The sequence below is a fragment of the Lissotriton helveticus genome, chromosome 1_1, assembly GCF_964261635.1.
Source record: "Lissotriton helveticus chromosome 1_1, aLisHel1.1, whole genome shotgun sequence".
NCBI classification, from domain to species: Eukaryota; Metazoa; Chordata; class Amphibia; order Caudata; family Salamandridae; genus Lissotriton; species Lissotriton helveticus.
In genome coordinates, this window is record NC_136057.1 from 1,443,589,673 (window position 1) to 1,443,604,848 (window position 15,176).

Genomic DNA, 15,176 nt, shown 5'->3' on the forward strand with positions numbered 1-15,176 from the left:
GGTATCAGGAAGGGATGCCCTCAACACGCCACTGCCAAATATCAAATCGCAATACCCAATTTGCAATTCGTTAACACAGAAACGCAAATTGAGCTTTGTACATCACAAAAAGCATTTTTGGGTTTCAGAACGCAAAAATACTTTGTACATGATGCATTGAGTTCTCTGGCCCAAGTGAGCTGTTTTGTATACATTGTGTCTAGAAGCATAAATGCTTAACCGATTCAGGAGAGATTTCGATTTTTTTTAAGCCACAACTGGTTTGATTTGAGCTTTCTCCTGCCTAAAATTGCACCATTCCAATGCAAGTCAAGGGGAAAAATGAATTCCCTCGATTTCTTTTTCAAAATATCACTCTTTCCTGCTTCCAAATGTTGTCTGCACCTCCATTTTGTCTTTTCCTTAGAGTCTGCCTTAATACTGGCTCACCAATGCCGCACCTTTCTGAACTCGCAAGATAAAACTTGATAAAATGAAATCGAGAGATTGTATCCTGAGAGCAGCGTGGGCGGATCTCGACCGGCTTTTGTCAACGGCAGGTTACGCACGCTTTCAGTTTCGGACTGAAAAATCCTACAACAAAAATGCATGTAGTTTAACAAACCCGAGTGACGAGTTTCGCCAGTAGCTAAAACAAACAGCTGAAGCGAAGCAGACCCAGCCCTGAAACGCATTGTCTTACATCCGTTTTTAGTTGAAGTCCGTCACGCAAAGAAAGTGACGAGGCGGCTTGGAATCCTGGCGAAAGGGCACATGATGACTGGTACAGAGTCCCTCCTTGTCAGACTGCCTGGGCTCAAAAGAGCGGAAACCGGTTGAGTATCTTGTGAGAATTTACGCTGGAATCAGTGGAATGTATTGAAATGAATGAATTTCCTTGTTTGCATTTGACCTTGAATGTCCTAGCAGGTTGGCCGAATAACCAGCTTCCTCTCAAGTAATTACACACAACATGGGGGTCACATGACAACAATATACAAACCTTGCACAGAAAGTCAAGCGCCAATGGCTAAACAAGCATTTACAATGCAGTAGGTCTCGCATTAATTACGTTTGAGCTATTGGCATTGCTAAACATTGCAACACCAATTGCAACAAAAGTCTATAAATTGTAGGCCAAAAAAATGTGTATTTATTTTTGTAGCAATGGTGGCATGCTGCCCTTTAAATGAATATGTTTAAAAGTAAAGTGCGCCATACTGCTATTGTTACAATAGTTAATTGTGGATGCATTAACAATTGATGTGTGCACTGATGGCTGGTGGTGTGTGTGCCTGGTGGAAGTGTGCACTGCCGGCTGGTGGTGTGTGTGCCTGGTGAAAGCATGCACTGACGGCTGGTGGTGTGTGTGTGCCTGGTGAAAGCGTGCACTGACGGCTGGTGGTGTGTGTGTGCCTGGTGAAAACGCGCACTGACGTCTGGTGGTGTGTGCCTGGTGGGAGCGTGCACTAACGGCTGGTGGTGTTTGTGCCCGGTGAAAGGGTGCACTGACGGCTGTTGGTGTTTGTGCCCGGTGAAAGCGTGCACTAATGACTGGTGGTGTCTGTGCTTGGTGAAAGTGTGCACTGACAGTTGGTTCTGTGTGTGGTTGTGTGTGTGTGGTTGTATGTGTGGTTGTGTGTGTGGTTATGTGTGTGGTTGTGTGTGTGGTTGTATGTGTGTGTGTTATGTTTGTGTGTGTGGTTGTGTCTGTTGTTTGTGGTTGTGTGTGTTGTGTTTGTGGTTATGTGTGTTGTGTGGTAGTGTGTGTGGTTGTGTGTGTGACTGTGGTTGTGTGTGTGTGTGTGGTTGTCTGTGTGTGGTTGTGTGTGTGGCTGTGTGTGTGGTTGTGTGTGTGGTTGTGTGTGTGTGGTTTTGTGTGTGTGTAGCTGTGTGTGTGTGGGATGGGTAAAGGGGCAGATAAGCGTAATGTTGTCAGCTCTGAGGAGCACACAGTTTAAGCTCATATTCTGAAGCATGTGCTTCCAGTCTCCCTGCTCCCCCTTGACGGTCCGTCGAGTTATACCTTGCACTGCTGTTAAGCCTCAATAAATCCCAGGCACACTTCCGCTTTGCATCTATCGCCACTGGGAAAAAGCAGTGTACCAGTACATTGATTAATTGGCCGGCTGATGGAGACCCTCCTGTGAAATCTAAAGCATTTAATAAAATAACCCTCATGTTAGCTCTTAAAGTGACCCTCACATTATATCCTCAAATGACCTTCACGTGAGATAATAAAGTGACCCTCCGGTGAGACCTGAGAGTTAGCCTCTTGAGATCCAAGGGTGATTATACCTGAGACGCCAAAAGATGCTGCTGTGACATGTCCAGGAGCCACCTAAATTACCCAACTGTATTTACAAAAACCACCGAAATGTGAGAAAATAGATGCAAAATAGGTCATGTGCGAGACCCCGACATGCCGCCCCTACGCTAGACGATTACAAAAGTATGCACATGTCTATTTCTGAGCTTTTAAACTCTCCTGACATAGAAATAGAGGTCTAACTAGAACATTATATCTAGGACCACTGGGATTATGTGGCAGTGATGCACCAAAGTATGCCGCTAAATTATATGGCAAAAAAGGCTAATTATGCGGCATAATGCAACACATTTTGTTATATTACTTAACTATTTTGTCTTTTTTACTCACGGTAACACCATCTGGGCAAATATTTCACCTTATTAGCAGTACCTGTTTAACATCCAAATGCTCAAATAAACAAATGAAAGATAACTAGTCAACTATTGTAAAAGGTCTTCCACTGCGCTTGAACTCATCGTCAAGCTTTAGTGAGGCTTTAGTGAGCTAGAAGCAGGCAGCGCTAGGAGAAAGCAGCTGTGTGCAGAGCGAGGCGCTACGGGAGATAGATGTACAGAGAAGGATAAGAGATGCCTTGTGCGCAGAGCCATCAGGAAGTAAGCGAGGACTCGTGGCATCACCTTATACAGTACACTCGTGGTTGCCCATGACGAGCTGAGCCTCCATGTGGCACTGCCTGCCCCTCTCCCCTTACCTCAGGATGCGGTGTAATGGCCAGACCTGCTGACTTTAGAACTGGGAATCGGGTTCGAGTCACGAAGTCGCTCGACATCCTATAGTTCTGTATGAATAAGCTAATATTCTCGGGACAATAAAAATGAATGTGACCTTGTGTAAGGTAACTGGAATGAATGATGCCCCTTAACAGGAGACACGCCCATCCAATACCTGGCCTCTCTGAAGAGAGCACGCAGCGATGGTCAGCTATGTGCGAGTGTGTGAAGGGGTGCACAGCGCTGAAGGAGGTTACAATGAGTTGAGAGGGGGTGATGGGTGAAATAACTTGCAATACCACCTACCATCGTCCTGCCCTAACAGCCCCACATAATGCCTTAATTTGCTAAAATGTGAGGACAGTCAAGCAGCAAAAAGTGGATTGAAAGGATAATGTCAGCAGCATGGGTAATGTAATAAAGGGAGTGGCTTAAATAACGTGCATTTTTTTTTAAAATTGTGTTTAGCTTAGTGTGCTGCCCCACTTGTATTTTGGCTGTTTCTGTCATTGCATCCAGATATATGATACAACGAGTAGCAGCATACTGACAATAAGTTGGGTCTATTGGCTTTGTCAATGGTTGATAGTTGCATAAGATAAATAAGCAGCAACGATGGCTTGGGCTATAGTATGCGACAGGGTTGGGTATAAAAAAATAAATAAATAAACAAGTGATCCGCGCTCTGTGCTGGCCCTTAAAGGAAGGGGGCAGAGAGGAGCCTGTGAGAACTCGCGCTGAAAGTTCAAAGAAAAGCGGAGATCAAAGGAAAGGTGGGAAGGACATTGGTGAGGGAGCATATGGGGGTGAGGGGGTGTGCCGCCTGGTGAGCTGAATGCGTGTGGCAGCAGAGGCGGAGCGCAGCGTGCACACGAAGAGGAAGTGTCTGGTGGCAAATGGGAGCTGTGCACAATGCGCGTGGTTGTGCTCACATGCACTGTACCTGATCCGCACTTTGGGTGCACTTTTAAAAGCCCTTACTTTATATCTCACCAAGTATCCCTAAAGGAATTTCTGCAAGACCTAAAAATGAGGACTGGGTGAGGGCGCCTCACACAACTTGGAGCACTTGGCAAAACAATGTGCTGTGCATGAGGGGCAATGTGTTTCCCACCTGGTTAATTTTTAGACTGCCTACAGGCAAATTGGAGTACTGAGGCTTAGCTCACAGCACAGATTTAAAAACAAGCATTGGCAAAGCCAATATTTTTCGCCTGTGTGAGATCTAATGGCTTTGTCAATGCTATTTAGACTTGTTGCGTCCAACATGGTTGAAGTAAAAAAAAAAAAAGAGGTATGACGCAGCCAGTGTCGACCCCATCATGGCGTTTTTTTTCCCTTTTAAAAACAGTGCAGAGGGGTGGAAGAGCAAGCAACACGATGGAGGAGAGTGGGGGTGTGAAACAAATAAGAGGCGGGTTGGGAAACAAATAAAGGACAGCAGGAGGAGCGCAGGGGTTGGGGAAACCATACAGTGTCATGTACTCTTATAGAATGCATGGCAAAAAGTAAAAACAAGCATTGAAAATGTAATAGGTCTTGCCTTTGATTAAGTTAAAGCCATTTGCTTTGCTAATGGTATTGTATAGCAAAGCAAAAGGCTCTAACTTAATGAAAGTTGAGCCCTATTGCATTTTTAATGCTTGTCTACTCTGCTGTGGTAATAATTAGCTAGCAATAAAATGGCATTGATCGCACAGCTGGGGAGCTCTGTTTACAGCCTTTGATTGCCACAATTATACCCAGAGTCTATCACTGCATAGTATGGTATGTTATGGTATGCTATAGTATGGTATGGTGTGGTATGGGATGGCATTAAGTGGTATGGTATGGCATGGTAGGGCTGCTCATTGTATGGTATACTTTGGTATGATATGGTATGCATGGCCTGTCATTGTATAGTATGGTATGGAATGAAATGACCTGATATTGTATAGCATGGTACAGTACGGTATGCCGTGTCATTACATGGCATGGTTTAGTATGGAAAGCCCGGTAATTATATAGTATGTTATTGTATGGTATGGCCTGACATTGAATCGTATGGTATGGTTTGATATGATATGGCTTGCCACTGTATGTTATGGTGTGGATTATCATTCTACAGTATTGAATGATATGGTATGCCCTGACTTTCTTTCACATGGTATAACCTGTCACTGTATTTTATGGTAAGGTAAGATATGACATTTTATATATATTATATGCTTTGGTAGGACATGCCATTTTATAGTATAGCATGGTATGGTATCGCCTGCCAATGTATAGCATGGTATGCAATTGAATGACCAGGTATGATCTGTCATTATAAAGTATGGTATGGCCTATCATTACATGGTATGGTATGGTATGGAATTTAATTGTATAGTATGGTATGGCCTATGTATGTATGTTATGGTATGATATGGCCTGTCATTGTGTACTATGGTACGGGAAGGCTTGTCATGGTATGGTAGAGTATGATATGGTATTGCTTGCCATTGTATAGTGTAGCATGGTATGGCAAGTCATTGAATAGAGTGGTATAGCCTGTCATTCCATGGTATAGTATGGTACAGTATAACCTGTCATCGTATTGAAGTGTGTGGTGTGCTATGAGATTGTATGGTAACAGAAATAGTGGTCAAAAGCATCAAGGACAGAGGGTGGGTGGGAGGGAGGCAAAGTCTCATGGACGGAGGGAGAAAGAGCATCACAAAGGAATTTCTTGTCTGTAATACAATTAAAGCAAAAAAAATGAAAAAAAATGTAAGTGACTCTGTATAGCATAGCCACTGATTGGATAGTTTGGGATGGTAAATGATGGTATGTTATGGCCTGTCACTGTATGGTATGGAGTGGCCTGTTATTGTAAAGTACATTATGGTACGGCATGGAATAGACTGTCATGGTATAGTATGGCCAGTCATTATTTAGGATGGCATGGTTTGGCATGGCCCTTCATTGTATATTATAATCAGTTGCAGCCGGCATGACTTGAGGCTGGGGGGGGGGGGCACACAAGGAGGGAGTGGTCGCGGGCTAGGTCGCACAGGTTGGGGTCGCCCTAATTAAAAAACACAAATTTTAAACTTACCTTGAGGCCGGGTCCTGCGTCTTCTTGACTCCTGCATTCGACAGGAACAGGAAGTAGGCAGCCAGGCTTCCTCCCCTAAGTCAATCACAATGCTGTAATGCAGCATTGTGATTGGTCTGGAGCACCGGAATACGGTGCTCAGCCAGGGGCTAGAGGGGGGGGCATATTCTTCATGCAGACTGTATTGCAGCCTGCATGGAGAAAGGTAAAGTGCGCATGACTGGTTTGGGCGGCCTGAGAGGGCCGACCAAACAGTCTTGCGCACTCAGGAGTAGGCAAACCACTCCGCCTCTAACCCTGCTCGGAGAGCAGAGCAGCCCGCCTGAAAAGCAAACATATAATGGTAATAACTAAAAGTTATTATCATTTTATGTTTTTTCTTCTCGCATGGCAGGAAAGCCGCCGCTGATTATTATACTCTATGGTGTCACCTGCTATTGTATAGTATGGTATGCTACAGTCTATCATTATACAACATGGTATAGTATAGTAAGGCCTGTCATTGTATAGTATGATATGTTATAGTATGGTCTGTCATTGTATAGTATGGAATGCTATGATATAGTATAGTATGGTATGACATGGTATAGTATGGCCTGTCATTGTATGGTATGGTGTGGTATGGTATTACATGACATTGCATGATATGGTATGCCCTGTCGTTGTATGGCATGGCATAGTATGGTAAAGCCATACTATGACAGCTGTCATTGTATAGTATAGTATGGTATGGCCTATCAGTGTATAGTAAAGTATTGTATAGCTTTTCAGTGTATAACGCAGTTATATATATTATAGTCTTTCATTATAAAGCATGACCTGTTATTGTATAGTATGCTATGGTATGGGATGTCATTACATTGGATGGTATGGTATGCTCTGCCATTGTATGGCATAGTATAGCATGGTGAGGCATGGCATTTTATAGTATGCTATTGTATGTTATTGCCAATCATTGTTTGGTATATTATGGCATGATATGGTATGGTATGTATAGCCAGTCATTGAATGGTATGGTATGACCTGACATTGTATGGCATTGTATTGTATGGCATGGTATGCTGTGCTACTGTATGACATGGCATGGTATAGTATGGTAAGGCCTGTCATTGTATAGTATGGTAGCGTATGGTATGGTATGCTATGCTACTGAATGGCATGGAATGGTACAGTATGGTAAGGCCTGTCATATAGTATGTTATGCTATGGCCTTCATTGTATAGCATGGTACGGTATAGTATGGTATGGCCTGACATTGGTATGGTGTGAATTGTCATTGTATTGTATGTTTTGACTTGTCATTATAAATATTGTAATATATGGTATGGTATAACCAGACATTGTGTGGTATGGAATGGCCTGTTATGGAATGGGGTTATATTGTATGGTATGGTATGCTATTGAGTGGCATTGCATGGTAAGGCCTGTCATTATATAATATGGCATGGTATGGCCTGTCATTGTATAGCAGGGTATGGTAAAGTATGGCCTGACATTGTATAGTATGGCATGGTATTGTATAGTATGTTTTGACTTGTCATTATAAATATTGTATGATACTGTATGGTATAACCGGACATTGTGTCGTATGGTATGGCGTGTTATGGTATGCTGTGGTATCGTATGGTATGGCATGGTATGGCCTATCATCATATAGCATGGTATGGTATTGTCTTTCATTGTATCATATAGTATCATATGGTATGGCTTGTCAATGTTATCGTACTGTATGAAATGGAACAGCATGGAATGGTATGGTATGGCCTGTCATTGTATGGCATGATATGAAATGGCATGTCATGGTATGGTATGGATGGTATACCATGGTATGGTATGGACTGTCATTGTACAGTATGGTATAGTACGGTATGGCCTGTCATTATAAGGTATGGAATGGAAAGATGAGGTTGTGCTATGGTATGGAATGGAAGGTTATGGTATGAGACGGCATGACATTGTACTGTATGGTATGGTGGGGTATTCTGTGGGATGGCCCGTCATTGTATAGTATTGTATGGTATGATATAACACGGCCTGTCACTGAATAGAATGGTATGGTATGTCATTGTACTGCATAGTATAGTATGGTATGGCCTGCCACTGTATTGTACGGAATAGCATGGTATGGCTGTCATTGTTTAGTATGATATGACATGTAATGGCTTGTCACATTATAGTATGGTTTGGCTTGTCACTGTAGAGTACGGTATGGTATGGTTTGGTATGAAATGGGATGGCCTGACATTGGATGGTATGGTATTGCCTGTCATGATGTGATATGGTATGGTTTTGTATGGTATCATACGGTATGGCCTTTCAAGGTATGATATGGTTTGGTATGTCATTGTATAGCATGGTATGGTTTGGTATTGTATGGTATGGGTTGTCATAGTATAGTACAGTGTGGTATGGTCTGTCATGGTATGGTATGGCCTGACATTGTATAGCATGGTATTGTATAGTATGGTAACAGAGAGATTGAGGAAAAGTAACACGGACAGAGGGTGGTAGGAAGAGGTGCATAGGCACAAGGATGGAGATATAGAGGGCAACACAAAAGAATATTATATCTAAAATACAACTAAACCAACAAAAGTCTGTATTAAATGACCTGTCATTGTAAGGTATTGTTTGGTATGGCTTGTCATTATATATTATGGTGTGTTACAGTTTATGGTATGGTATGGTTGACATCGTATGGCACTGGATTGCCTGTCAATTTATGGTATGGAATGGTATTGTATTGCCTGTCATTGTATAGTATAGTCCGGTATGGTATGGCCTGTCATTGTATAGTTTGGTATGGTATGAAACGGTATGGTATGGCGCCAGAGAGAGTAATCAAAACCACAGGGTCAGAGGGAGGGGTGCAAAGGGACATGGACAGAGGGAGAAAGGGAAACACAAAGGGATATCATGCCTGCAATATAACTAAAACAACAAAAGTATGAAAATGTAGTGGCATGCACACTCCATATGGTATGACCTGTCATTTTATTTTATGGAATGGTAAGTATCGTATGGTATGGATTTCATTGTATAATAAAGTACTGTATGGTGTGGCCAGTCATTGTATAGTACAGTATAGTATAATAGGGCCCGTCATTGTATAGTACGGTATGGTATGGACTGTCATTGTATTTTATGGTAACAGAGAGATTGGTCAAAAGCCAGAAGGACAGAGGGTGGTAGGGAGAGGGTGCAAAGGCGACACAAAAGAAAAATATGTCTACAATACAGCTAAAACAAAAGTTCGTATTGAATGACCTGTCATTGTATGGTATTGTATGGTATGGCTTGTCATTATATAGTAAGGTTTGTTATGGTTTATGGTATGGTATGGCCTGACATTGTATGGTATGGTATGGTATGATGTGGTATGGTATTGTATTGGCTGTCATTTTATGTTATGGTATGGCCTGTCATTGTGTGGTATTGTAAGGCCTGTCATGGTATGGTACGAAGTGTGTGGCATAATGTACGCCTCTCAGGCAAGGTTTCTGGCAGTCTATCCCTCACAGTTGAAGTGACCTTCGGGTTGTATGCCTCTCAGGTGAGGTTTCAGACTGTGTTTGTAAGTGATGTACATGGCAGTATTAGTGCCAGCCAGGTGATGTAATTGGCACAGTTTGTAACGTTGGGATTGGTGCACCAGGCAATGTTTGGGCTTCGTGGGTGATGTAGTTGTGTCTAGTAAATGAGGTACCTGGTAGGGCTGATGCTTACCGTATGAGCTATCTAGCATGTTTTTCTGTCTCTGCTGACATACCTGGCAGTGTGCCACCTCCAGTTTCTGGAGAGAGTCGCTTGAAGGGATTTCTACAGAGAGTTCTGTGCTGTACAGGAGCCCACGGTCATCTTTCCAGCTCAGGCCTTTTATTCCAGCAGGCATGCGGATCTGAAGGAGGCAGAAAGAATTTGGCTGGTTGTTAGAAATGGGGTTCCTGGTTGGCGAGAGTATGCACCTAAGCCAGGCAGAACCCACCACTCTAGTCAGGGTAAGTCAGTTACTCACCTTCTGGTAGCTTGGCACAGAGCAGCAGGCAGACATAATCAGAGGGAATGTGTAATGCATTTGTGCTATAATCAAAAAAAGGAGAGCCCTTTAAGCAAAAGTAGTGGTGTTGGTGTGCCTACTTCATTTGGAGAGCACATATTAATTTTGATTCAGCTGCTGGCTGAAGGACCAGCATTTTATCAGGTATGTCATACGATTACAAAACCTAGAGACATTGATAAAGAACACTGGCCAGCGTATAATAATAGTGTTTGAGAACATGATTTAAAAGACATTCCTTGTCTCCACTTAGAATTCATAAATATGTAATACGAAATCACTTCTCCCTTAATAAAGTTGATTTGGTGGGTTTAGATGAGAAGTTTCATGAATTTTCTGAATGGTATGTAAGAATAAGTTAGTAATATCATTCGACACAAGTTATGACCAATATATACCATGGTCAAACAGTTTCACGTGTGGGTATATATATATATTCTCTAGGTCAATCGTATGTGAGAAATGAATGTATGAGCAAGTAGTGTCAAAGGTTGGAATTACTTACAACTTGTGTTGTTTTTTTAAATTAGGATAAACATAGGTTTTACTGATAATAATAATGTGTCATGCAAAATATGTGTTTCTATAATGAAATAGATTGAATGTCTATATAGTGTACATCTTCAATACAGGAATAAGTCATAGTAAATTGTTCATCAATTATGATATATTTGATGAGGATTGTTTTAAAATATATCCAATCCAAAGGGTGATTTTTTAAGAAGTTCACAATTGGGGATCTGTTAGAAATTGTTACATAATATTGTGTATGCACTCTGATGGTAGAGTTTATTGTGTTTTTCATTGTATTTCAGAGGTATTTTTCGAATAAGAGACAACGTATAGTTTCGTCTTGACAAAGGTGGTGCAATATTGAGCAACAACACCGAAACGCGTCGACGCATTTTCTCTCACCATTAAATCTGAGGAACTATTAAGGGTGTTATCAGTTGATATAAGTTGCACCAATAATTTGATTTTAATCGGATTAATACTTCATGATGGTTTTCAATTGATTCACTGTTTTTTATCTATTATGTATACATTTTATATTATGTATATCATTAAGGAAACATTGTTTTTAATATTATGAATTTGTGATTTTATGTTATTCTATTTTTAAATATATATTGTTATAACTGTATAATAAATTCACAAACAAACTCAACATCAGATACATTTTATTAATTTTTACACAATTTATGTTATGTTTAGTTCATGTATATTCTGAATTTTGACACTGGAGTGAATGAGGAGTGTTTGAATTTAGACATCATTATTATGCAAGGCTTTTTGCTTAAGGGGCTCTCCTTTTTTTGATTATATCAGTACCCAGCCACTTGGTTGTCGGGTCGCTCCCTCTTGTCTTTTTGATTTGGTTTTAATGCATTTGTGCAACACACTCACAAAGCAGTACAATTAATACACCACAATAGAGACTCCACAAAGGCTTATATATACAAATATATAGTATACTGTACATAAAACCAGACAAAACGACATGAATCAAAACTACTGTGCTCACTATGCAGTTACTCAGGTAGTACTCGTTATCCTGAGCAAGGCATGACTAAAAATGACATACATCAGTAAATACTGTGAATTACATAAATATTACTTTGCAATCATGTGACACATAGCTAGTTTTCACAGGAACGCAGTATCTTAAGAGACAGACACCTATTTTCAAGAAAAGAATATAAATCACAAAATACAACCAAAGCGGGCGCAAAAGCATCTGAGCTCCCTCTAGCCTGGTTATGGCCATTTCTATGGGTTTCCAGGGCATCAGGCCTAAAACATAGGGCCCTGAAGCACTTGCACACCTACTGGCCTTGTTACAGAAACTCCTGCCACAACAGTTCTGTCCCTAATGACAGCTAGTTTCTAGTGGCGATTGGGGACCTCCGTCGAGGTCTCATCCCGAGATGCCATGACAGATCAAGTACCCATGGTATGGCCCAATGGGGGGTACACACTGAAGATCCTAGCGGGGAGGCCTAACTTGGTCCCCTGTGTGCAGATTAGCCAAGTGCAAGCACGCTGTGCAGCTGCTGAAGACACAGTGCAGCCCCTTTTGGCCCAGACACCTCTGAGGTCTCTTCTGACATGGCTTCAATCGGGAAAGGGGAGGGCTCCTCTGGGTTGTGCTGTGAGCATTGGTGAGCCAGGCTTCCCGTGGGGGGCGGGTCCCATCAGCGTTGACAACACAAAGCTTCTTCTGGTTGCCTCAGCAACTCTGCTTGAACTAAATGCAGCTTAGCATGCACAGCCCATGCAGCCAAGTACCATGGATGGGAGACACTCAACTCTTTGGCGTGGCAATGTCTGGATGCCCAGGAAGTGGCTCCCTTTGTGCAGCACGGTATATCAGTCACACGCTGATTGGGCAACACAGAAAAATGAGTAATGCTCATCACACTCTGATTTGGGGGCTGGAACACAGGGAGCAAACATAGGGTCAGTTGGAATCCACGCTCACCATGCACTGAGTTGTAACAACTTTTCCCGGGGTGCCCTCAAAAACAGCTCCTCGTGAGATCATGCTGCTGCCAGACTCACCGAGACAGAGTCCCACGGCAGAGGTGCTCAAGGCACAATCTGGTGATCCTGAAATGGCAAAAACGGGGAGCAAGCCAACAAGTCCTTAAAGAACACTTGGAGCACAAAGAGAGTAGCAGGCAGGCCAGACCAAAAGTCCAATTGCTGAGAGGCAGTCCCTCCAGCAGGCAGCAGTCCAGCACAACACAGCAAGTAGTCCCAATGGTGGTTCCTCTTGGCAGCACCGCAGTCGTCTGGCAATGCACAGTTTGTAGAGTCAACACTGTCTGGTTACAAGTCCCACACAATGGCTAAAAACATGTAGTCAGAGCCCCAGTACTTATACTCAAAAATGTCTTTGGTCAAGGGGTGACTTCAAAGGAACCCTTAGATGTGTGCAACAATTCCTTTCAACCCAGCCCTGGCTCCAGACGATCAGTAGGGGGTGAATCAGCCCTTTGTGTGAGGGCAGGACACAACCTATATAAATATAAAGTGTGAACCACCTCTTCCTCTTCCATCCCAGAAAGTCTATCAGTATGTTTATGAATGCAGATGTATACCCTGCCACACCCAGCCCTCCCTGTGTTGTGGCTGTTTGGAGATAATGCACAAAATGTAGCTGTCAACCAGCCCAGATGTGTATTGGAGACAGGCTGCAAAGCACAGAGTTATAAGCACAGAGAAATCCCCACTTTGTAAAAGTGGCATTTCTAAAATAGTGATGTCAAATCCAACTTCACCAGTAAGTGTGGTTTATCACTGACATTCTAGGCATACCAAGCATGGCAATACCACTCCTTTCTGATCGGGAACAATGCTAGTCTATGATAGGAGTGGGCCTCACAGCAGTGAAAAACGAAATAGGCTATTTGTCACTACCAGGACATTTAAAACATAAAATTACATGGACTACCTTTTACTTACACAACACCCTGCCCTTAGAGATGCCTAGGGCCTACCTTAAGGTTGACCTATGTGTAATAAAAGGGGAGATTAAGGCTTGGCAAGTAGTTTTAAATGCCAAGTTGAGTGACAGTAAAATATGTACACAGGCCCTGCAGTAGCAGGTTTAAAAGGCTTCTTTTGTGGGTGGCACAAGCAGTGCTGCGGGCACACTAGTAGCATTGAATTTACAGGCACTGGGCATATGGGACACCACTTTACAAGGGACTTATAAGTAAATCAAATATGCCTACCTTTTACTTACACAGCACCCTGCCCATACAGCTACCCATGGCCTACCCTAGGGGTGACCTATGTGTTAAAAAAAAAGGGGTATTTACGGCTTCACAAGTAGTTCTAAATGCCACGTTGAGTGGCAGTAAACTGCACACAGTCCATGCAGTGGCAGGCCTGAGGCAGGTTTGAAAGGCTACTTCTGTGGGTTGCACAAGCAGTGCTGCAGGCCTAATAGTAGCATTACATTTACAAGCCCTAGGTAAATGGGATACCACCTTAAAATGGACTTATAATAAATGAAATATGACAAACAGGTGTAGTGTAAACTAATAATACCATGTTTAGAGGAGAAAGCACATGCACTTCAGCACTGATTAGCATTGGTAAAGTGCCCATAGTTCTAAAGGCAACAAACAGAAGGTCAGAAAAACAGGCGGAGGAAGACAAAAAGTTTGTGGATATTCATGGAGAAAGCATGAGGTACAACGGTGGTCAAAGAACTGATGAAAAATGTAATCCCGTAGAACTTGCTCCACACATCCTAACCCATGAAATACGAAGGGTTTAGGAATAAGGCACAAATCATGGAAAATCTTCGAATGCTGCAGTTCCAAATCAGGAACTTCTGTCCCTCTTTGCATCTGTACTGCTCATTGCCTACCATGACCTTGACACCTCTCTGATCCATCCTAGAAGCCTCTCTGACCACACGTTGATGCTGTATGGACCCTCTTGGACATGATATGTTCCTAGCCCACCTAGGACACTCGCCTGTCATCTCTGAGACTATAACTACAATTTTAAGACAATCAACGATTGTTCTTTAACATATGAATGATGTCACTGAGCCACCTGTGACCTGAATCTAGCTAAAGAGAAATAAACTTAGCTTACTTTGTGTAGGCATCAGATGTGACTGCTTCAACCTAAAAATATAGTTTGTAGGTTAGACAAGTAATTTAGTCGCTTCCTCTTTCCATTGGCTCTTTGAGTGTATCTTTATGGCTCCAATGCAAAACGCAACTATTTCACATCTCAAAAATACACTTAGTCATCACAATTTTTTTTGTTTCGCTCAACCATGCATTGTATACACCATGCATTATTTGTTTTGTCTGCAGCAGACATTTTTATTGCAATTGGCTTTGCCAATACGTGTTTACTTTTAGGTCCACTTGACCAAAGCCCCTTACACTTATGTTTCTTTGAAACAGCAAAATGTTTGCCTAATGTTGATACTAACGTGCAACATATACATGGAAGATTTATCAGCAGTGAAGCCCGGACAGTTCAGAGAAT

At 42.3% G+C, this 15,176-nt stretch overlaps 1 protein-coding gene across 1 annotated transcript in view; it reads right to left on the reverse strand.

Moving 5' to 3' along the window:
* Positions 1–15,176, reverse strand: part of LOC144773298 (uncharacterized) — a 247,026-nt gene that overhangs the window by 95,364 nt on the left and 136,486 nt on the right. The window contains exon 12 of the mRNA XM_078658242.1: positions 9,867–9,995. Within this exon, the coding sequence (XP_078514368.1) occupies positions 9,867–9,995 (129 nt within the window). The remainder of the gene's footprint in view (positions 1–9,866; positions 9,996–15,176) is intronic.